The sequence below is a fragment of the Falco rusticolus genome, chromosome 4, assembly GCF_015220075.1.
Source record: "Falco rusticolus isolate bFalRus1 chromosome 4, bFalRus1.pri, whole genome shotgun sequence".
Taxonomy (NCBI): Eukaryota; Metazoa; Chordata; class Aves; order Falconiformes; family Falconidae; genus Falco; species Falco rusticolus.
The window spans coordinates 33791400-33814464 of NC_051190.1; the positions used below are offsets into that span (position 1 = coordinate 33791400).

Below are 23065 nucleotides of genomic sequence, written 5' to 3' on the forward strand. Positions count from 1 at the left end.
ATTCTTTCTCTTATGACCAAAAGCTCTTCTCAGCACACAAGCAGCTACCTGAACTGCACACCAGAGATAACTTTAACTCTGATGAAACAAATGCTACTATTATAGCAACATCTCCAGGGAAGTCCTATTGCTCAGGATGTTTAAATCTAGGCCAGACAGAACAGTGGCAGCAGCACAACAGAAAATGGATGGCAGAGGCACTCCCTTAGCCTCCAGCTTCTGCAGGATTTCACTGTTGTTAATCGGGAAGTTGAGAGACCCAGGGCTGTGCAAACTGGATGTGAGGCTTTTTAACCATCGCTTGTCAAGCTGCTGCTCCACTGCCATCTCCTTCTTTTTGCTGATAAACTTCACCTAGCTTCAAAACAGCCAGTCATGCTTTCAGCCCTGCTGATGCACCTACTCCACCCAAGAAAAGGTTCCAGGAATCATCACTTCTCTTTTGGAATAAAAAATCTCTCTCCTCATCAGGTCTGTTGCAGGAAAATGAGAGGAAATCACGGTTTTAATTTTAAAATAAGAAAATGTGTAGGTTAAATATCTGGGGGAGAAAAACAGCCAGAGCTGAATTAACAGGGCTTTGTACTGTATAATCACGCACACCCCACTACTTTACACAATTATGTTGGTTCTTTGAATGAATGGGTTCAAAAGCTTTCTTTTAAAACAGAACACATCCACTTAAAGGCTGTACTAGCAGACTCCAACCATCTTTAAGGCTACGTTCACAAAGATACCAATTGAAAAAGCAGAGAAAAACTGTGTGTTTTTTTCCAGTGTGTTTAACCTGGGAAGCTTGACAGCGCTTTCCATGCAGTTGAATAGAAGAGATCTTTTTTAACGTTTAAACATGTGAATAATCTCCCTGAGCCTCCCAGCAAAGTAACCTACTCAAGCTCTTGCAGGACCAGAGCCTTGCTTTCTCCTTGTTGCATTTCCAAACAGAAGCTAAACTGCTTTTCCAAGATCATGGGAACCCAAAGACATACATGGTCCTGGCTTGGTCACCTTGATGGTCTGTCACAGCAGTTGCCCTGATAGTGCCTTCCCACCTGTAACACTTGTTATGCTATATTATTATCCATGCTAAACAGCCGGGTGTTTTCAGACAGCAAAGACCACGTCTTTCAGCTTCGTAGCCCACCCGCTGTACCTTGTGCGTGCCCCCCGCCCCACCTCACACGCCCAGCCCCTCGGCCTGCTCCAGCAGCCACAGGGTCTCCTGGGTTCCTTTTTTTTTTTACATGCTTTGCGTGAAACAAAGTCTTTTCTGCTCCATCCAAGCGCCCTGTAACCAAACGTCTGTTTTACCACCCAGCCACAGCCCCTGAGCTGCCACCTGCCCAGCCGGCCCCGCGGTGCCCAGGGCACAGGCACCCTGCGGTAACCTGCGCGCCTCCAGCCCTCGCGAGGGACACCGGAGGCCACCTCCTCAAAGGCGCACCGGGAAGGTTTTTGAAATGCCCACGGTCCTTCTGCTTTCCCTCACGGACCGACCGGCACGGCTGCCCCCAGCCGGCCACCCCACGCGTGGGGACATGGCGGCAGCGTGGCCAGCCCGGCTGCGCGGCAGTTTGGCAGATAGAAGCGCTCGCTCTGCGCTCGCTGCTGCCCTCCCCGCACGGCGCCATGCACGGCGCGGGGCCGCCGGCAGGTACCCCGCCACCGGGCCCTGCCCGCGGGCTGCCAGCCCACCGACTGGTGTGTCCCCCGGGGGACATCCCTGCCCGCGGGCTGCCACCCCACCGACTCGTGTGTCCCCCGGGGGACAACCCTGCCCGCGAGCTGTCACCCCACCGACCGGTGTGCCCCCCGGGGACCACCCCGCGCCCCAGCGGGATAGCGGCGGTGCGCCGAGGCTGCCCTCACGGCCGGCCGCGGGGCGGGCCGAGGGGCGCCGGCCGGGCCCCCCGCTGCTGCCAAGCGGGGCCGAGGGGCGCCGAGGCGCGGGGTCTCTGGCCCTCCGCCGCCGCGCTCCCGCCCCGCACCCCCGGACCGCCCGCGCCGCTCCGCCGCCCGAGGGGGTGACGGGGGTGCCCGGGCAGGCGCCGCCGGGCGAACGGCGGCGAGGGGCGGCCTGAGGCGGGGGTGCCCCGCCCCGCGGCGGGAGCCGGGCTGGTCCCGCCCCGCCGGCTCCGCCGCCCCCGCGCCACGTGCCGCCGCGGGGCCCGCGCCGCGCTCGCCGCCGCTGAGCGTGTGAGGGGCGCGCGGGCGGCCCGTGCGGCGGAGCGAGCGTCGGCAGCGCGGCCGCGGGGCGAGCGGGTCCATGGAGCACAACCACCTCCACCTCCACAACGGCTCCCTGCTGGCGCACCACCGCTATGGCTGCGGCTTGGGATACGCACCTGTCGTCTACTACAGCCTGCTGCTCTGCCTGGGGCTGCCGGGTGAGTCCGCCGGGGACGGGGCGCCCGGCCCGGGGCGGGCGGGGCGGCGGGGCTGCGCGCAGCGCCCGCCCGAGCGTCCCCTGCCCGGCGGGGTGCGCGCCCCGCGGCGGCGGGGGCACCGGGGACGCGGCCCTGGGGGGATCCGCTGGGGCGGCCGTCCCGCACGCCGCTGCCCTCCCGCCGGGGCTCGTCCCCGCAGCGCGGCGGCCGCTCTGACTTTGAACTTGACATAGGGAGGCGCAGCCTGACGCGAAGTTTCTGCCATTGTCGGTTCGGCCGTTTGAAGACGAAGCGGTGCCGAGGGCAGCCGGCGCCGTCCCCATCCATCGCGGGCCGGCAGTAAGCGGCAGCGTGGCTGCCGGGTGTCGCCTGGCTCCCCGGGGCAGGGCTGGCCCTTCGGAGCAGGGAGCCCGGCCGGGGGCGGGGGGAGCGCCCTGCCAGGAGGGGGCCGAGGGGGCTGCCCTGCCCCGGGGCCCGGCCCTGCGGCTGGGGGAGCGGGACAGCGGGTGGCCGGGGCCAGCACCCGGTGAGGGCAGTGGCCATGCTGATACCGAGATCCCCGAGCGCCGGTACGGGGCTGGGAAAGAAGTCCCAGCTCACAGCCACCATCCTTCACACTTGTATGACCCTCAGCGAAATTTCCTACTTAAAAAGGGGACAAAGACAGTACAGAGATGCTACGGTTGAGAAAAGCGAGAGAGACCCCAAATGGGGGAGGATAAGATGTTTCGGGCTTGGGTGCGAGCACCTGTGAGGCAGCGCTGCCAGCACGCAGGTATCCCCAGCTCAAAGCATGGTACAAGCATCGCATCAGCCTTACGGAGACGAGGACCCAGCCGGTCTGTCCTCCCGGTGGGTGCTGCCTGAGGCTGGCAGCCGCGGCACGCAGGACCACAGGGAGCTGTTCATGCAGTGTCACTTCTGCAGTTGCAGGCTGGGCTTCAGCAGGCAGAGCTGCCACCCTGGCACAGCCTGGGTGGGCAGACATCGCGGCTGGCTCCCTCGGTCGACACCTCCATCCTCGGAGTAGCTTGCAGCGATACCAAGGACAAGGGAATGAGTCGGGAAAAAGTCAGAGCAATTGGATGCACCAAGGTTAATGGGTATTTCGAGGGTGCAACACAAGAGAGTTTGATTGTGTCGGTGTATAGCGATGCATTTAAAGTGCCACATAAAATGGCAAGCAGCAATGATAGTTAAGTCTACGATTTCTAAATGTTTCATTTCCCTTAATTATTTCTTCAAGCAATTAATGCATAGAAAATTTTTTAATCGGACACGAAGAGAAGCCTGTCTCTCAACAGCACACATACAATTACCATTCTGCATATGAATTGATGATATTCTTTGTATTCAGGAGGTTTTGAGTTTGTTTTTTTTTTTTTCTTTTCTCCCTGGCTTATAATTATAATTTGAAGACTGGCTAATAGTTCAGAGAACTGGAAAGTTAAGTCCTGTATTTACTCACAGAGGATGCGGGGCATAGACAAGTGTCTCTGCTCCACAGCATCGAGAAGTCTCAGCCCTGACCTGAGGAGACCCAGCCAGCAGGGATGAGGAGGTAGTTTCCTCTTCATTAATCCCTTAGGGGCTGCTTATATCTTCACAGTAATGACAAGTTCTGATTTCAACATCTGTCCCCTAGGACTGACCAAGACCCTCTCAAGGTTATCAGGTGAAGGAGTTGTGAAGCAGTCTGTGGTTAAGCTTGCCTTTGCGTGTCTCTGAAACGGGAAAGTCTTGTGTGCACAGGCAAGAAAAATCACTTAGTGTTCTACACATACTTGCACCAGCTCCCTAAGGATACTGCATTGTAATTACAGACCTAACACCGTCATTCTAAGAACATGGATAACATCAGTGCGTGATCCAAATTAGCAATAGTGACATGCATTTCTTGAGGGATGAGACATCAGTTGATTAGAGCAGCGGCATCAGTGAGAGCACTTAACAGAACTAGCCAAAGCATTTGTGGTGTGCATTGTTGCTGAGTTCAGTAGACTTCCCTCAGGTAGGAATGTGTCAGCTTGTTCAGTGCATGTTATCGGAGGATAACATTGGCACCAACACCTTAAAAGACTCTGCATGTCCAGTATGTATGCTGAATAAATGCACAGTATGCTGAGTGCATGAGAAATTTATGCTTCTCCCCCTGAGACTGCACAGAGATGAGAACAAGCTGGATATGTTTAGGTGAAGACTGAATGGCCAGGCTTCAATGGGGGTGTGATATGGGGTGACAGCAGTGCTAAAAAGAGCTTTTCATGTTTTAATTTGAAGCTGCTCTCCAGTTTTCTAACATTAGAAAATTGTAAAGGTAGCACACTTACTACCTGTTAAAGCCCTGAAGTCTGTGGGACCTGAGTGGGTAATTAGCTTTGCATGGTGCCAGTAATTTAAGAGAAACACTGTCTATTCTGTCCTCAGATGCAGCAGCAGTGCAGTGTTTTGCTGAGACTGAAACAGTTAACTCCTTACCACAAATCTTGGAGAAAGTGTGATGAGAGGAGAAACAAGTTAACTGTTTCTGCCTTTCCTGCTGTAGTGTCTGAAGGAAATTTCACTAACTCAACAACTCCACTTTGAGGCCAAGCGATGCCAGGCCTGATTGTGCCTGCAGAGAAAGCATCCTTTCCCCTCCCTTGTATAACCCAGGCACCTCAGCAATCCTGTTCTCAGCCGTGGCTCTTTCTCCCTCCCTATCCAGCCAGGCACCAGAAAGTCTGAAAAAGGCAGATGAGAGACAGCGAAGTGAACTGCCTTCACCCCTGCTCTGGCAGCCGTGCAGAGAGGCAAGTGCCAGGCTGTGCCCTGCAAAGAAGGGCAACCACAGAGGCACCGCTGCACACCAGCCCTGCTGCAGCAGCTACCATGTGCCCGGGTGGCCACAACTCTGCCAGAGGTGATGTGCCTTTCATCAGCTGGGACAGGTTTCCTCCTTTCCCTCTAAGCAGAGGCTGGCAACACAGAGACGTTTTTTGAGATTTGTTTTGAGTGCAGATGTGCAAAGGTGTCCCGTGAGCGTGCAGTCCTGTTACCAGGAGTGTGAGTGCCCCAGGAGCAGGCTGCGTGGGACAGGGAGAAGCTGCCAGTGCAAGGGTGGGGAGCAGAGTGAGGCAGCAGTACTGGAAGTAGGGTCAAGCTCCCATTTAGGGAAGGGGTTTTATAATTTTTGGAGCCGTTCTGCAGCCCCTGCTCTGCCATCCCTGTACTCCCCTTGTCCATCAGTCAGGGAGGACCTCTGACGCACCTCCAGTTAGCTAGCTAATGGAAGCATTTCTTGCTTTAGCGAGAGAAAAGGCCAGAGAGAAGGTGTTGTCAGGTGTGGGGGAGGGGAGAAATTGCTTTGATTTGATCCGGGAGGGGGCAAAGAGCAACAGGTACCAACTCTCAGCCCATCCCTTTGCCAGTGAGAGCTGCACAGGGCAGCTACACCAAAGAGCTCCTGCTATGGTGGTGCCGGCAGACATGCCAGGAAGGTCAGGCAGAGAAGCAGCGGTGCTCACTGCAGACACCTGGCTCTGACCCCAATTCCTGCTTCATTAGAAGGTGCAGCAGCAACTGAGTTGCCTTGCATGCAGTCACCTTCCCTGTCGGGAGTATAGTGTGTTGTGGCTGAAAGGACAAAGTGGCAGCATTTCCTAGACCAGGGCCTGGCCCGATACATGCTTCCAGGGATTTCCTCCTCCTGACAGTGCAGAGAGGCACAGTAGAATCTGCCTTTCTTACTGCGTGATCGCTGCTTCCACTTTGCTCCCCAGTCAGTCACCTGCCTAGGGAGTGACTCTGCCGCAGGGGTCATCGCATCCCAGTGACACAAAGTGTAGGCCCGTACCCAGTACCTTTACAGCATCTCTGGGAGGTAGCAGACTCACACCAATGCCCCAGGGAAGTGCCACTCCAAGCTTTGAGAGCCTGTTCCACAATGTTTCTTGTATTTGTGCTTAAGGCTTCTGCTTAAAACTGACCACACTGATCTAAATGTAGATTCAGGACTTTGCAAGCTTGGGAAGGCAACCTGGACACCCTTGGGTGCTGTCAGCTGGAGGGTGAGAACAGGTAGTTTTCATGTCAGACCTGGTGCTGAACAAGGTATCATGGAGATGGAATAACCCAGGTCATTTAAAGGGCAGCTCTGCAGAGTTCACACTCAGCGGGCTCCGTGCAGAGGGAGAGAAGCTGTAGTCCTGACCTAAAGGAACGTGTAAGCTCAGCAAGGGTGCCTAACCTTTTCAACACACTGTGAAGAGAGGGCTAGGCTACACGTTACAGACCCTCGACTACCAGGTGACAGACCAGCTGTCCTCACACAGCAGGCCAGATACTTCCTAGGGTGTTCAGCTGACACACAGGTGTGTAACATTTGCACTGTGCCTGTGCAAACTGCAGAACAGTCACAGGTAAACTGAAACGATAGAGCAGTGGTCCTTCTGGAGCCTTCCCCTGGTATGCAGCTTGGAATAAGGCGGCTATTCGGGAGGCGTACAAGCCAGGGTCATTATCCCGGCAAGGCAGGTACTGCCGGTGGGCTGCGGGCTGAGCATCCCTGATCTAAGGGACATCCATGCAACAGCCCAGCTGTGCTCCCTCCGCTCCCCAGCAGTGCAGGGGGCACGAGACCTGAAGAGCATTGCTATCTCTATATGCTTACAGCTGCATCCGGGAAGGGGGACAGGTAGCAATGTTTGTTGATGACTCACATGGCATGTAATACCCAGTAAATACCAAAGCAGGCAGAAGGTAGGTGTACATACAGCATGCAGCAGTACAGAAGTGTGTCTGACCTGTTCTGGGTTCCTGCCATCTACTGCCTAGTATATTCTTCTGCAATCACAGTACAGACTTCTGATTAAAGAGAGCATTTCCAACACCTGAATAAATAGCCTTTCTCATAACAGCACACCTGAACAATAGCAGTGCTAAAGGGAGATCTGAAAATACTAGTGGGAGAATTGTTACATGCAGTTATGACCTTGAAAAAACAGCAGTCTTCAGCTGTCAGCTCATTAGATAGAGTTCACACAATGAGTAAGAACTGAACACTCCTGAGGCCTGATTCAACCCCCCTTTTATTCAAAGACCATACTTTCCCTGACTTAAAATCTGAATTGGACACAAAGCCAGTACATTGCATCCTGCTTAAAGGAGGACAAATAAATTGGCAGAACTTTAGCTCAGCTGTCGGAGCAACCGAAGGGCACTGCAGCACATTACAGTAGCACTGCTAGACAGAGGGGAACAAAACTGCTGCTAACATGTTTAAAATGAGTCACTTCCTATTGTAAAATGGATGCTTTTTCTTTAAGGAAAGAAGAATCATTATGAAAAATAATAGATTCATTACAGTGTTCCTGCACAGAACTGGTGACAGCGAGGCATGCAGATGGGAGCCATTTAGTTTGGTCAGTGTGTCTGGAGACTGTGGCCGCTAAAGCCTTGCAGCCTAAAAGGCAGCATGTGGCTGAATCCGTCCTAACGCAGAAGAGGACTTGATTGTGCATCTTTGAATGCCACTACAGAGTACAACTGCTAACTTTGGTTTTCTTCTACTACATCAGCAGAGAACAACACTGTCAAGGCTGTAATGATAACGAGGTGCAATATTTGGAAGGCTCAGTAGACTATGAAGTGCACAACCTTGCATGGCAGGCTGCTAAAATGGATTGGGAAGGAAAAACTCCAAAGGAGATTTTTCCTTGAAATGATGACACAAAAGAAAGAGCACAGTCAGTTTTCACGGTAGGTGGGTAATGCAGAGCCCCCAGTTGTTAAGTCAAGCCATTCAGAAGCACTAGGCAGTCTAATATCCTGCTGTTCTTCATCCACCCCCTTACTTAGTTCTCTCCTCCTCCTCCTCTTTCTGCTCCCCTCTGTAAAATGGGGGTGAATCAGCAGAAACAAGCCAGCAGGAGAAGGCCTTCAACAGCATACGTCAAAACAATTTGCTGTAGGCAAACAATGTGAGGAGATGTCCTGAAGTGGTGCTGGTGCACACTCTGCTTTCACATGCTAAATGCAGAGCAATCCCTGGCCACAAAAGCTTTCACCTTCTGTTTCAGATGGTCTCTTTGAGCCTTTAATCTCTTTTCCCATTAACTTTGAGACACCAGAAAAGGAAACAAAGCCAAAATTAACCCCTTGAGCACAGGAGACCCTTGCACACAATTCTGTTTTCGTTCTGCAGAATAAAGATACATATGTAAGGATCCTGAACCCCAGTGTCTGGAGTGCTATTGGTGCTGTTCTGGGGGTAACCTGATGGGAGGTAGTGTCGGGTTGCCCTCCAGGACACCAGTATGGTTGTGCAGAGGGAATGAAATAGAGGCAACCAAGTAGGACCAGAATTATCGGTACAGAAGATGGCCAAAAAGAGTCATATCCCTTTATCTATGGGAGAGAAGAGAAGCCTGCCTACTGAAACACTGAACACATCCTTTTCACTGAAATTGTTCTCTTCTACCACCCGAAACAGAGAGCCCCTGGAACGTACAGTCATTTAACTTCCCTGTCTTTTCAATCATATGGTGCATTGACTGTGCAGATAGGTGCACTAGAGGTTGCTTCTGGTTTCAAGACAAATTGCCTGTCAGTCAGTTACATCAGACGGATATTTCACAAACATTTGTTCATTCCAGGTGCATTTTCTTCAACGTCCAGACTAGCACACCAAGGAGTGATGTATCTAGTGTGGATGTGGTATATTCTCCGTGGGGGAAATAAAGCCAAACTGCAATGGTTTTACATAGTCTGTAATTTCCTGCATATTGTGTAAAATTGGCATAGTCTCTGAGAAACCTTGGCCATGGGGTTTGCAAGCATGAGCTCCTAGTGCATTAGCTAATGCTTTAGGAAGACATAAAGACTTTGTTTTTTTAGCAAAACCACAATCAAAGGTAAAATCCTCTTAATTATTCATGTTCAGTAAAGAATTTGTGCCAGCACCCTTATGAAATCATGTCTCCCTCCATCCTAGTCATCCCATCAAATACCTTTGGCACCTGCCTCAGTGCTTTGGCGTTCAGTATCAAAAGGGTAGAATGTTTTTGTCATCCTCAAGCTCAACTTACTCAGCTTGAGACCTCTTAAGCTTTGCTGACAGTCCACATTTAGAAGCCACAGACACCTGCCAAACGAGACACCCGAGTTGCCTTGAAAATCTCCGTCCTGATACATTGCCTGAATAACCAAATTCCTTTCATGATTCCTGCATTATTTTGCAGATTGCTTTTTCTCCTCCCAGCACCTACTTCCATTAGAAAGCTTTACTGCTCTGGTAGCAAGATGTGAGGTTAACGATTCTGAGGTGTGAGTTTTAGACATTTTTATCCTTGTGTAGGTGCCTCTAAGACAGGCTTCAGGGGGAGAATGTCCAAGAGTCATTAGAGGCTTTCTGCACTGTAGGTCCAGCTCAGGAGAGGTGGACAAGGAGGATGAAGATGCCATGAGGAGAACCAGATCCCTGTTGCATTTACACACGTGTCACCAGTGAGCACCTACTGGACCTCTCCACACCTTAGCCTGGCATTCCTTCTAGCCCATTCTCATGTTGCAGAAATAAATAGCCCTGTTTTATAAAGACCAGGGAAAAAAGCCTACTCAACCGTCTAGGAAAGCCAAAAGTAACACAATGTAATTGCACCTGTCTGCCAGAGAAGTTACTGCACTTAAGCCTGAGCGGTTGGCAAGGCTTGAAGTGAATACTGGCCGATGGCATCTCCACGCCATGACCACATCTGTGCCCTCCAACAGTGAGGAAGTGCTTTTGGCCTGATTAAAACCCTCCTCTGGCCTCCATGACCCACTCACGGCTGGTGCCAGCCGCAGAGCAGAGTACCCCATTCACCGTGTCCTTCCTCAGCTAATAAATACTGTCAGTGGGAAAAGCAGCCCCAGAGGCCAGATTTCATCAGCAGAATCTGGCCTCTGACACTAACTCTTTAATTCACTTGTCACTTCTAAGTGCAAGGCCTTGCCACGTTTTCTCTGGCAATCACTAACCCAGTCTCCTGCATATGGGGGCGGGGGGGGAAGTCTGAGTTGTCCTGGGCAGGAGCTTCATCATCCTCTGCCTCCAGGTTCACTTTCCCCCTCAGAGCTGGGTCTGCTCTGCAGAGCCTGTCCCTGCACATGGGATTTCTAAGCACAAGCCACACAAGAACCTTCCTATGAGGGATGAGATCTCTTCCAGTGGCAGTCCCGCATCCGTGCCTACCATAGCTTTTGTGATGCTCATTTTTTGACTTAGATCCCTCTCCATCCCCTGGGAGATAACGTGGGCACCAGCAGAAGGGGCTTTCTCTTCCGTTCAGAAGGACAGCTCTTCCCCCCGCCCTGAGGGTGGGTGGGTGCCATTTGCCAGTGCTCAGACAACTGAACAAAAAAATAAATTTATTTTAAAAATCAGTCCTCACAGGAACTCTCAGGGAAGGAATAACCTGTACTGCACTAATTATCTTCCATAAAGTATCTCTTTACACTTCACAACGAGTTAAGGAAGGATCACAGAACACAATAATAAGAAATAGGAACAAATTTAGTTGTGAGCAGGTGCCGTTCGCAGAAGTTGTCCCCATGTGCTGTAGGGTTGAGTTCAACCCATACCGGCAGTAAGAGGGAAACATGCAGCTACCCTGTCTTCTTTTAAGGGCAAAACAGCATCCAAGGGTCATCTTTAAAAGACCACATCACCAGCTGTAGCCAAAATCGGTAATAAACATGCATTTACTTTGCCACAGCGTATTTTTTTTAAATAATCCCTGTTACGTACCCTCCATCAGGAATCACCCATTGTCATCATCTTCTCCAGAGGGCCGCCACACGAAGCGAGGGCTGAATGCCATCCTCGTCTCTGTAGGTGAATGACTGCGTTAGTCACAGTGCTGGGATCTGGCTGCTGGACACGGCCCCTGTCTATGTTTTAATATTTCCTCCTAGCTTAGAGGAAATCACCTATTCCTGTCAAGGCAAAACATCGCCTTTTTTCACCATATCTTTTTGGCATATTGTACTTGTAGTCTCAGAGTTTCTAAATCTAAAGAAGAGGTGTTACTAACATATTTTCTAAAGCAATTTAACATTACCCGTTCATAAACCGCCTCTCTCTGTGCCAGTCAGGTGACTAATGCAAGGCCTGCAGAGTAGTTTCGTACATTGCGTGATAATTTGTGGGGATCCTAGCAACAACTGTATTTGGTAAAAGGTGTCCATTATACTCGGTGACCTAGTGTTTATCACGCTCAGTAAGCAACACTGGTGGCTACTTCGTTCAGGTAGTTTATGGTGCCGAACTACTGAAGCACACAGCAGGCCCTATTCCCAACACAGCAGCACTACCGCGTGTGTTGTAAAGACTGTTTGGCTGCACAGGCTGCTGCAGACATGCAAAATGCTCTCAATAAGAAAAACCACCAAAGCCCAGAAACATGCCTATTTCTTCTTCAGACAGATACAATTGCTCCTGCTTAAGCTCACATGCAGTGATAATAGCCAGTGGAATGAGGTCTGCGAATGCCCCACGAAGGCTGTGGTTAGACAGGCGCGGTTTGAGCTGAGACTGCAATCCATGAAACAAGAAGCTAGGGGGGAAAAATGTGCCTTCAGGTCACAGGCACTGCTTTGAGGAGGCACTGAACACTGCCTGGGCTCTGCAGGCAAGGCAGCACGGCTTTGGTACAGGGAGCAAACCCTAAGCCACTTGAGAACCAAGGTTACTCCTAAAGGCTGATCCCTCTGGGATACATAGGACCTCCAACGGCATGAAGTTCAGTGCTACAATTTGTACTCGGAAGCTGATAAAGTCAGAGGAGGTGTCAAATGAGAAATGTCAGTGTCCCGTGACAAAGCCCAGCTGAGTTAGAAGATTGCCGTATTTTGAGCAGCGTGGACTGATGGTGTTTGGGTGTCAGAGACCTTCAGATGCTGTGTCTTAAAGGCATCCTTGTAACTAAAAGGAAAGAAGGGAAACTACCATTTCTTACAATTGCTTTTCCTCGTCTGCTAGTGGCATCTCAAGGCTTCAGCCAGCTAGTCCCTAATCAAGCCCTGGTTCTCAACCAGATATTTATAAATTCAGAATACTGCACTGCAGCAAGTGACGCTGGCATAAATTCCCATCTGTCATCCCCTAATCAACTCCCAGCAAAGTGATCGATCTATTTCAAATTCAGATGATCTTAATTACTTAGCTTCTAGAAAAAAAAGAAACACTGCGAGAAACGGGCAGCATAACATCCAAGACAATTTAGGGTCAATGACCTATCCAGCAGCTGTAGCTCCATGCACGTTACAGTACAGACAGGTATTTTTATATCTCCAGCATCATCTCTGCCATAGTCCTCACCACTGAATACAGTGTTAGGGCAAGAATTAGGGTAAACAAGGTTCAAATGTGGTTGCAAATGCTCTTCCATCACCTTTTACTTGCAATAGGTAATATTTCCCCCCTGGAGAGCTTGTAGGGCACTGAGTAGGCACCCAGGAGTCACCAGGACACTGGCACAAGAACACAACTGTTCACACGCTGTATGGGGGCAGTGTTCCCACACATTTCCCATTTTACTAAGCTGTAGAGAATGTTTGAGGACACACCAAGGACCACCTTAATACTGGCTAGGAAATGGGTGAAGGGCTGAGACTTATCCATAGCTCATCTTCATTTTCCCTCTACAACATGCAGCAGGAGAAATACTCCCAAACCCTGTGCTGAGATACTGGCATAACTGGCAACTTTCTGCTGCACCCCAGTATATCTCTGTTTTCACAAAGTAAATGATACTACTATATTTTGTATCATCCAGCCAGAAAAAGCCCTAATGGGATCCCAGGGAAAGCATTTCCAATACAAGATACTGTAACCCTTGCAGAAAAATTGGATAGAGCTTGCATGTACTTTGTCAGATCAATTTTCTAATCTGGCTCACCAAGCAAAGCTCGCTGGCATTAGACAAATAACTTGCATTTCAGTACATGCTGTTACTACCGTTGCCGGGAACCCTAAGAAAGGCATCAGGAGAAGGTACAGAGGAAAGGACTGACTCATAAATCTGCTCCTGTAGGAAAATGGGGTTAGAACCGAGCAGCAGGACCCCTGTGCCTGGATATGGCATGGCTTCAGCATCCTCACAGGAGCTCCTCTGACAGCCAGGCCAGAGTCACCAGCAGGGACCAGCGTCCTCAAGCATCCCCCACGCTGCACGCTAGCTCCAGCTACTGCCAGAGGAGTGAGTCAAATCTAGAAGATTTAAAGAGGAGGTGAACCCCATGGGTCACATCCAATACCTGTGAAGCCAAGCCACTCAGCCCGGCTGGCCAAAACCAATAGTGGCTGCAAGTCATGATAAACACTCCAGCTTGAGGATTTCTTTGACAGTGCATCACTCACTGTACCTCCAGGGCTCATCAGCAGGCACAGAGGCATTTCCTAAGCAAGTAAGTGAAAAATGACACAGCAGTCCTGACTGTATCACCTTGTGTCTCCCACATCTGTTCTGAGCAGAAATCAATGCAGTTGCATCCATGTTAACAGAGGATAGAATTGTGAAAATTCCCCTGAAGGTGATTTGAGACAATACTGTTGGAATTGGAAAGATCAAGCCTTTTTTATTATTATTTGTTTAGGGAAGGAGTCAGTTGGCTGTCATATTTGGTGTAGTTTGTTCCAAGATACAGAATTAAATATAGTAAGTTAATACCAAAATAGGTGACACTTATGAGGACTATTACTCAAGATCATTCACTCTGCTGCAGTTCATTTCCCTGGTGGCAGAAATCTGCTCCCAGACAGCAGGCTTTGAAGGCATTTATCAAGAAGGAAGTTTTCTCCAGTGCCAAGTAAAACAGTTAAAAAAACCAAAAAACAAGCATCTCCAGTCGTAGGACATATATCCTAGGTCATCATTACCTCAATGTCAGCAACTTCCTTTCTCTCTGATTTAAAGGAATCCTTACAATTATTGTTGATTTGTTTTGGGAAATCCATCAAAGCTGGCAGAAATGTTTGAAGCACTGAATGCACAGAAGAGGTGATTTATAGAACACTTATGAAAATGTCAAATACAAACATTTGGCAGTCTCTTGCACAGTAAACCAGATCTCTGATTTTTAAGTACTACTTCAGGTATTCTAGCCAAGTAATATAAACTTCTGATGGGAACAATCTCGCCTGTCTCGTTCCAGCCACACCGCTAGTAGGAATAATAGGATTTATATTTTTTTTTGCCTCTCCAATTCAAGACTACACAGTAAGTAATAGTAAACTTGAGCAAGTAGTTAAAGTTTGGCTACACTTTAGTGCTCCAGGAAAGCTCTCAAGGACTGCAAGGGCTGTTTGTGTCCACAGTGGGGAGTTCTGCCTGGCCAGGGGCTGTGGGACTGAGCCCTTCCTATAGCACCCCTTATAGCACCGGTTCAGACAGCCGCTAAAACATATGTTTAAGTTGAATCACAGCTCTACAAGACCGAAGCAAACCAGGCAGCGAAACAGCAGAGACAGGACACTTCAGCACTTTGCCACAATATTATTTAAGTATCATACTATGCATCTAGGTGTGGTTTAGGTGGTGGGTCTGTATTGTGGCCAGAGCGTTAGAAGCAGATGCTTCTTCAAGAAACTCGGGGATGTTTACACTTGGGCTGAATCAGAACATCCATCATGTCTGATGTGACCAGCAGGATTTCCTTAGAGGCTTAGAAGTATCACTTCAGAGGAAAATGCCTTCCAGTTGAAGGATTTCTAAAAAAAGTAGCTCTGGATAAGCAAGCAGGTCTTTGTGGAGCAAACGGGTTCAGTGGTGGGAAGGGAGATGCTTCCCCAGACTCCACCTGTAGGACAGTGGGTCAGACAAGTGAATTTATAGGATTTGAGTTATAGGAGACTCATCCTGGGCAGAGCTGAAAACTTTGAGTGCCACAAAGCACCTCCAGCTCTCGGGAGGAGCTGAGGTTGTGTGTTTCCCTGGAAGATCTCTCGATTGGGATCCCACTCAGGCAAAAGAGCATTACCTAATCCAGATGGCTTTGACTTCAGCTCTTTTTAGATGGAGTTCAAAACTAAAACAGGCAGGCACCATGAGTTGAGATGAGGAATAAAATGTCTCTGGAGAGCCCACCCTACCCTTCTCATTTGTCACTTTTTTAAAACAAGTGAGAAAAGCAAAGGGGGTAGTAAGAGACAGCATGCATGTGTGTGTGGTACACACTAATTTTTTCTCCTCCTGCTGCCTCCTTCTACCCCTGCCTCCTTGTGCATGGGCAAGGGTCCCAGCACCCCTGGCTCAGGGTGATGATGCTGTGCGCCAGAGAGCAGCAACAGAGCCAGTGCCATGAACTCACCACTACATCAGCTCTGGGAGGATGGCAAAGGGCTGCTGGACACCACCTAACCCTGGCTCTGGAGTAAAGGTCCTGACTTTCCCTCTGTCCCTCGTCCTGGTCTGCCAGGACACTGAGTGCCAGCGTTCACACAGGTGGGAGCAGGGCTACATGCTCCTGTCATTGCAGTGGCTTTGCTGAGAGACCCGGCCATAGCGTCTTCCTTTTGCTTTCCCGAACTTCAATAAAGGTGGTCACACTGCCAGATGCTCAAACAGAGCTACTGCAAGTGCTCAAAAAAGTTAGTGTTCCATCTTAATAGCCTAACTCTGCGTTTCTGTCTCCACAGCAAATATCTTGACAGTCATCATCCTTTCCCAGCTCGTGGCTCGCAGGCAGAAGTCCTCCTATAACTACCTTCTAGCTCTAGCTGCTGCTGACATCCTGGTTCTCTTCTTCATCGTCTTTGTTGATTTCCTCATGGAAGACTTCATCTTGAACAAACAGATGCCTCAGGTACTGGACAAAGTCATTGAGGTCTTGGAATTTTCTTCCATCCACACCTCAATTTGGATTACGGTTCCACTAACGATAGATAGATATATAGCTGTGTGCCATCCGCTAAAGTATCACACAGTCTCCTACCCTGCTCGTACTCGAAAAGTCATTGTAAGTGTTTATATCACCTGCTTCTTGACCAGCATCCCGTACTACTGGTGGCCCAACATCTGGATCGAAGACTACATAAGCACATCAATGCATCATGTGCTCATCTGGATCCACTGCTTTACTGTTTACTTGGTGCCATGCTCCATCTTCTTCATCCTGAATTCCATCATCGTCTACAAGCTGCGGCGAAAGAGCAATTTCCGACTGCGAGGGTACTCCACAGGGAAAACAACAGCCATTTTGTTTACTATAACTTCTATTTTTGCCATACTTTGGGCACCAAGAATAATCATGATATTGTATCACCTCTATGTATCGCCTATAAACAACAGCTGGGTGGTACATATTGTGTCGGACATCGCCAATATGCTAGCACTGCTGAACACTGCAATTAATTTCTTCCTCTACTGTTTTATTAGCAAAAGATTTCGCACAATGGCAGCTGCCACACTGAAAGCCTTCTTTAAGTGTCAGAAGCAACCTGTGCAATTCTATACAAATCATAACTTTTCCATAACAAGCAGCCCTTGGATTTCCCCAGCCAACTCTCACTGCATCAAAATGCTTGTTTACCAATATGATAAGAACGGAAAGCCTATAAAAATATCACCATGAAAAGGGCAATAGGTGGAGTTTCTGGGTGCAAGTTCTTTTCAAGTGGTTACATCTCCAGGATGTAATTTGCTGAGGTAGCTGTTTTGAAGAGTGGTCATTTGATTTCATTTCCCTGGGAGACCACAGGCAGATCAGACTGTTGGGAGGGAACAGGAGCACTTGATTTTACACGGCATTTTGAATATGCTTCAGAGTTCAAGTCTTAGCGTTCAGTCACGCTCAAGCGTTTTGCATCCCAGCACCAGTGCAGTCCAGCGTCATCCGACGGGGGAAGCCACAACAGCGTTTAATTACAACCTTTTAAAACACAACAACAAAACCTTACTTGACCATGCAGCTCGCCATCAACAGAGCGAACAGATGCTTTCATGTACTGCGGAAGGTGCCGTTTCTGGTGCGTGCACTTGCCAAAAATGACGTGTTGTTTCTGACATGAGATACCACCACATGTGGTCTCGCTGTCAAGACATCCTTGCAGGAGGCAGCCTGTGAGACAAATGGTGACAAGCCCTTTTTGGCTCATCTGAACAAGGCCAGGGGACTGATCTAGTACCTGTTGCAGCCTTGGCGTGGAAAGCAGTCCTGCAAGCTGCCAATATTCATACGTTTTAAGTTGTTATTTAAGAACATGACCGAGACAGGGGAGCTCGAGGGAGGGAGGGAGGTTTCTAGAGCCAAGAACAAAAGCAGCATCTTTTCCCAGCTATTTCAGTTATGGCATCTAAAGACTTTCAAGTGTGAGGCCAAGTCCTGCCTGATGCAGAGCTCCTATGGTAGCTGCTCCTGTGAGGTTTGGAGTGATCACAGCCTTCAGGTTCCATCTTAAGCAACAAAGATTCTCAGTTATCCCCCATATTCTGGCCCTTGGGGTTTAACATATAAAAACCTCAACCTAAGAGTTTCTCCTGGCAGATTATACCATCCTATTGCAGATTTGCCATTTAATTGCTAAAAAAACCCCATACTTGTGAAAGAAATCCATTAAATACCCAAAGCAGTAAAAACATAGATCAGCTTGGACTAAGGCTTTTAAATATTTACCTTATTTAAAGTAGCTTAACTTCTCTTCCTTCACACTCAAAAACCAGCATCCCAGCAATGCTGAGTGTAGAAAGTGAGGAGAGATTTACAGGAAGGCTGAAACCGTATTTCTTTTAATTTCTCTCCTTTTCATGTCTTGGCACGCGGTCTCTCAGAGCCATGCACCACAACCTTCTTACATCTACATCGGGCACTTACTGCAGCCTTACCGAAGCGAGCGCAGACTGCCTCGCACGGTGGACACAAGCACAACGTGGCCAGCAAATTCAGCCTCCCAGTAACGGCAGAGCACTAGCACTGCCTTTGTGCCTGTGCCCTGCAGGGAGCCCGTGGTGGATCGGGAACTAACACATCAGAGGTTCCCTGAGAAGGGATCCAGGCAGTCCCCCTTTGGTGGGATCAGGATGCTGAAGGCATCTCTCAGAAACCCATGGATGGCTCAGCTTTGGTGCGTTTCCCCTAAGAAATGCCAAATCTGCCAAAGCCCCACTGAGGACAACAGCCTGGTTCCCTTCTGCCACACAGGTTGCATTTACACACCAACTCGTACCGGTGTCCCACAACAGCAAAGCACACGGCAAGCCCGAGCATGCCTTCCCCAGGGGGGGAGCAGCAGCAGGAGGCACAAGCTGTGAGGAGCAGGACCCCCGGCAAAGCCAGCTCAGGCATGGAGGGGATTTCTCGGGAGAGAGCCAGGCTGCTCGGCTGGTCAGGAGCACTGGGACGGGGTGCCCAGCACCTCAGGAGGCACACACCACCCAGTCCTCTCCCACCAGCACAGCATTTGGGAGAGCTGCTCAGCACTCCTGCGAGGTGCTGGAGCACCCCAGGGACCACACTGGTTAGAGCAAGGAGAGGCGCAGGTCTGCGGAAAGGGGGAGCTTCCAGCAAAAGCTGCCCCTTCCCACTCTCGTCCACCGAGGGGATGCTACCCCCCTAAACCTCCCCAGATTCAAAGGGAAATGAGAACCCCCTCATCCTGTAAGCTGCTTGTCCCTGTGATCTCAATAAAGCTCCACACTTACTTGCAATAATGAAGCTCAAGAGGGATGCTCAGCCTTGCTGTATCTGTCATGGCAAGGTTAAAATTCCCTTCCCCCGTGTTTTACAGAATTCCACTTTGTGGCCATGCCTTCAACCCTCCTCTCAGAAACCTCTCTCTGATCTACGTCAGTCAATAGTAACCAAAGTTACCTTATGAGAAAGGTACTGTTTGTTTCATTTTGGGAAAACACTGTATTTATAACTTATTTTTATTCTGATTTTGTTATGAGGAATGCTTGTCTGAGTTACATGTGAATGAGTCCGAAGTGCAATATCTATGTAGATAAGTGGTTCATTTTTGAGAATGTATCTATTGAAAAAACTATTTATACAAGAAATTCACTATTCTACTTAATATAATAGTAACCTTACAGAAAATAGTGAATGTTTAGGGCTTTTATTTATTAAAAACATTCAATTAAGTGCATGGCATATGCTGCCATTCACATGGTGTGATTTATTAGTTTTTGTAACATAATGTTTATCCTGCAAACTAGCAGTGTCATCTGATTTTTCCTGTCCTGACAATGTATTTTTGTAAATTACCATATTTAAACAGAGTCTTTCTGTGTGAATATTTTATTTCCCACTAAAAATAACCCATCCAGTTCCTGTAACTTCATTTGAAAAAACTTGCAATCCTTTTCCATATAATTTTAGAAATGACAAGGTGCAATTTTCATGTACAGTGGATTGGTCATTTTATTTCTGATAATTTAGGGCTTTAAGAGCTTACTTCCAAACCCCCTCTAAGTCAAAGGGAAGGTTGCTTGCGGGTTTTGTCGTTGTTTTTTTCCAATCCTCATCAATTTAGGAGGGCTTTGGATCAAGGTGTATCTTGTTAACAGACATTTGAAGCCGCCTTAGAGTCCAGTCTGGATAATAAATCCTTGACTTTTTAGTCTGCCATACGGGAGCTGCTGTTGATAATACTTGCCTTATTTTTGGTTGTGCGAAGCATCTTGCAATGACTGTTGCTAATTAGCCAATGTCTTGCTGTATTATTCGTACCTCCTAATTTTCCAATAGTCAAAACTTAACCAAGCACATATAGCATCATTATTTAGGGAAAAAGTATCCTGGAGACAAAACCATCTTTGTTGTCGAGATGGTCTTTTGTACTCTATTTAATTTATATTTCAAATATCTACAATTAGAAGAAAAATAAGCTGTGAATGGACAGTTTTACAATTACTTATAGGTATATGTCCTTGAAGACCACAGCTAGGAACAAAATACTTTTTAGATGAGTTGCTGGTATATAAGATTATGGGACCTATCACCTATTTAAATTGTGAATATTGATATTTTCATAAGTAGACAATATATTGTGTTTGACAAACATGTTTGTATTATAATAAATTATGAGATGGTGCATAACTTACTACTGTGTTTGGAGCTACTGTTTGATCTATAGATTCTTCTGATATAATTTTGATTTATAGGTACTTAAGATTACTACAAATAAGACCAGTCCTTGGCAGCTATTCGTCAGTAAAGCGTGGCCTTGGATTATGGGTGTTCATTTGTTGGAAGAAATTCTGAAATATAAGAAGTATAAATTATTACTGGCCCAATTCTTCATTTTGAACCACAGTCCCAGCTGCTGTGAGTTTAGCTGTGAAAGTCCATGGATCCCTATCCCTAATACCAACAGGAATGTTGGACCTGAAACTGTTGACCCATCCAAAGCAGGTGTGACACCAGGACACAGGGCTGCTGCCCCCATCACTGCAGGTGGTGAGATACCTGGGCAGGCTGGCCCACAAGAGCAAAACACGTAACCCCAGTTCCCACCACCGACCGACGACAGCTGATGGCATAGGCTTTCCTGCAGACAGGCTGTGTCAGTCACAGGAGTTGGGGAAAATGGGAAAAGCGGCAGTTGGATTCATATTTGTGATATTAAAACTGAGCAGAGAAGGAACTGATCAGTGTCCTGGAGATCAAGAAATGTAGGGTTAAACACGTGGGAGGAGAGGGAGATCCAGGTGATGCCTGACCCACTTGCCAGATCTCCCTGCTGTAACAGATTTTGAAGGACAGCATCACAGAGAGACAAGCCAGGGGGAAAGGGGCGCTGCTGGAAGGGGCAGTGTCAGGTCTGATGGAGCTTATCAGAGTTGTTCCTTACAGAAAGAGCCTGGGATCTGCCTGTCTCAGTACTTTCATTAACAGACACGGTGTGAGAAGTACTGATGAAGTGTACAGATTATTAAAAAAGGCATTGTACTGCCAGCAGAGGACTGAAGGAAATGTATTTAATGTAAAAGCCAGGTGACCTTGAAGATTGAGGTGATAAAAATGGGATGAATTCAATAGTAATAAACACAAGGCTCTCCGCTTGTCTGCCTGTAACAATACATTTGCTATAAAACCTCAGTAGTCAGAAACAACCCAGAGCCCAGTTGTGCCAGCTGGGCTTGAATGATGATGAGTCACCGACAGAAAGCAGCTGAGAAAAATCCCAGAACTGAAATCACAGACATTTCTAAAGATACAGCACAGCATTCGTTGCATTTTACAAGACTTCATGTGCCATACGCATAGAGATATACATATAAAAGGGGATAAACAGCAGTAGAAAAGAACTCGATAAAGACACAGTGCTGGAACAAGAATACGAGGTTGTGAACTTTCCTGGGGTAAATTTGCCCTGGAAGTTAGAAGACAATATCTAACTACCAAAGCAGGGAGGCTCAGCAAAAGCCTTTCCAGCAGCCCAGATCTCCCCGCTAGTTTTAAGTGGAGCTTGGTGGGTTCACAGACAGGATTATGAGACGAGGCAGCAGGTTAGATCGGGACTGTGCATCCTCGGAGCTGGTGTTCCCACACCACTAACCTGCACCAACCCCCTGCACCTCCAGGGCAGCTCGGCAGGTCCCAAACTCAGCTGGAAGGGCAGCAGAGGTGCCCCTGAGTCTGTGCACCCCACTGGGGCTGCTTCAAGGGAGATGGCCAGCACGATGCCATGAGAGCCACCAGCTGCTCAGAGCAATTCCTGCGTGTGGCCACAATTCCCCCAAGCAGCACTGGCTGGGGATGCTACAGACAGAGGAGCACTGCTAATGCATTCCCCACTGAACCCATGCTGACTTCTGCCTCAGCTGTTCAGTTCTTTAAAAGCCTCTTTAAAGCCACCAAGCAGAGCAGAATGAAAAGCAGGCTCACACAGACTTGGGCTGTTAAATAATAATCCCACTATTAGCAGGCTGGGGCTGGCTTTGCAAGATCTACCTTTCTGACAGCATGCAATTAATTCCCAGGAGTTGCCAGACACAACAAGGGGGTTGAAAGGCTCCAGCATTTTGTAATAAATAGGCATCACAAATGAATTTACTATTAGCTTGCTACAGTGGACCAAAGACACATAAATATTTATTACAATTACAAAATTGTGTCAAAAAAATAATAATTAAAGGCTCATGTTTTCCTGCCTTACCAACAGGCTAGAAACCCTGCTCCACCTATTTCTCACTCAGCCCCTTCTTTTAGCAAACTAAATGGACGAGATGAACCGCAGGCAAAAGTATGATATTGAATACAGTCAGAAGATTAATTTGCTGTAACACAGCAAACCGAAGACCTTCAGCCAAGTGTGGTACCTCACGTTGACTGGTGCTGTACAGCAGCATAATGAAACAGCCCCTGGCCCGAGGGCTTTTCAGGGACCTACAGCACCCAGGCTGGCAGGTTAGTGCTCCAGGAGGACCATCAGGTGCAGGTTAGCCTTGGAAACTGGTCATGGGAATGGCAATAAAATAGCATGGAACCGAGAGAGGCACCCTGCAATGCTGTCCTCGCCATGGCAAGGAGACAGACCCCAGGACAGGTCCCACTGCCGGAGCCTGACCCCCAGCTGTGGGCGCAGCACCACAGATGAACGATGGCCTTCACATCCCCGAACAAAAAGCAGCAAAGAGTTAGAATCACAGATGGATCAGCTTCTGGTGGTTTAAAACACCAGGAGCTGCCACCCTCACAGCACAGCCAGGGAGCCC

The 23065-nt window shown here is 48.6% G+C and overlaps 1 protein-coding gene across 1 annotated transcript; it reads left to right on the forward strand.

The window, feature by feature from the left end:
* Positions 1–2266: 2266 nt before the first annotated feature.
* Positions 2267–17553, forward strand: GPR139 (G protein-coupled receptor 139). The gene is made up of 2 exons (XM_037382411.1): positions 2267–2387; positions 16045–17553. The coding sequence occupies exons 1-2, from the start codon at positions 2267–2269 to the stop codon at positions 16977–16979; spliced, it is 1056 nt and encodes a 351-aa protein (XP_037238308.1). The 3' UTR covers positions 16980–17553.
* The last annotated feature ends 5512 nt before the right edge of the window (positions 17554–23065 follow it).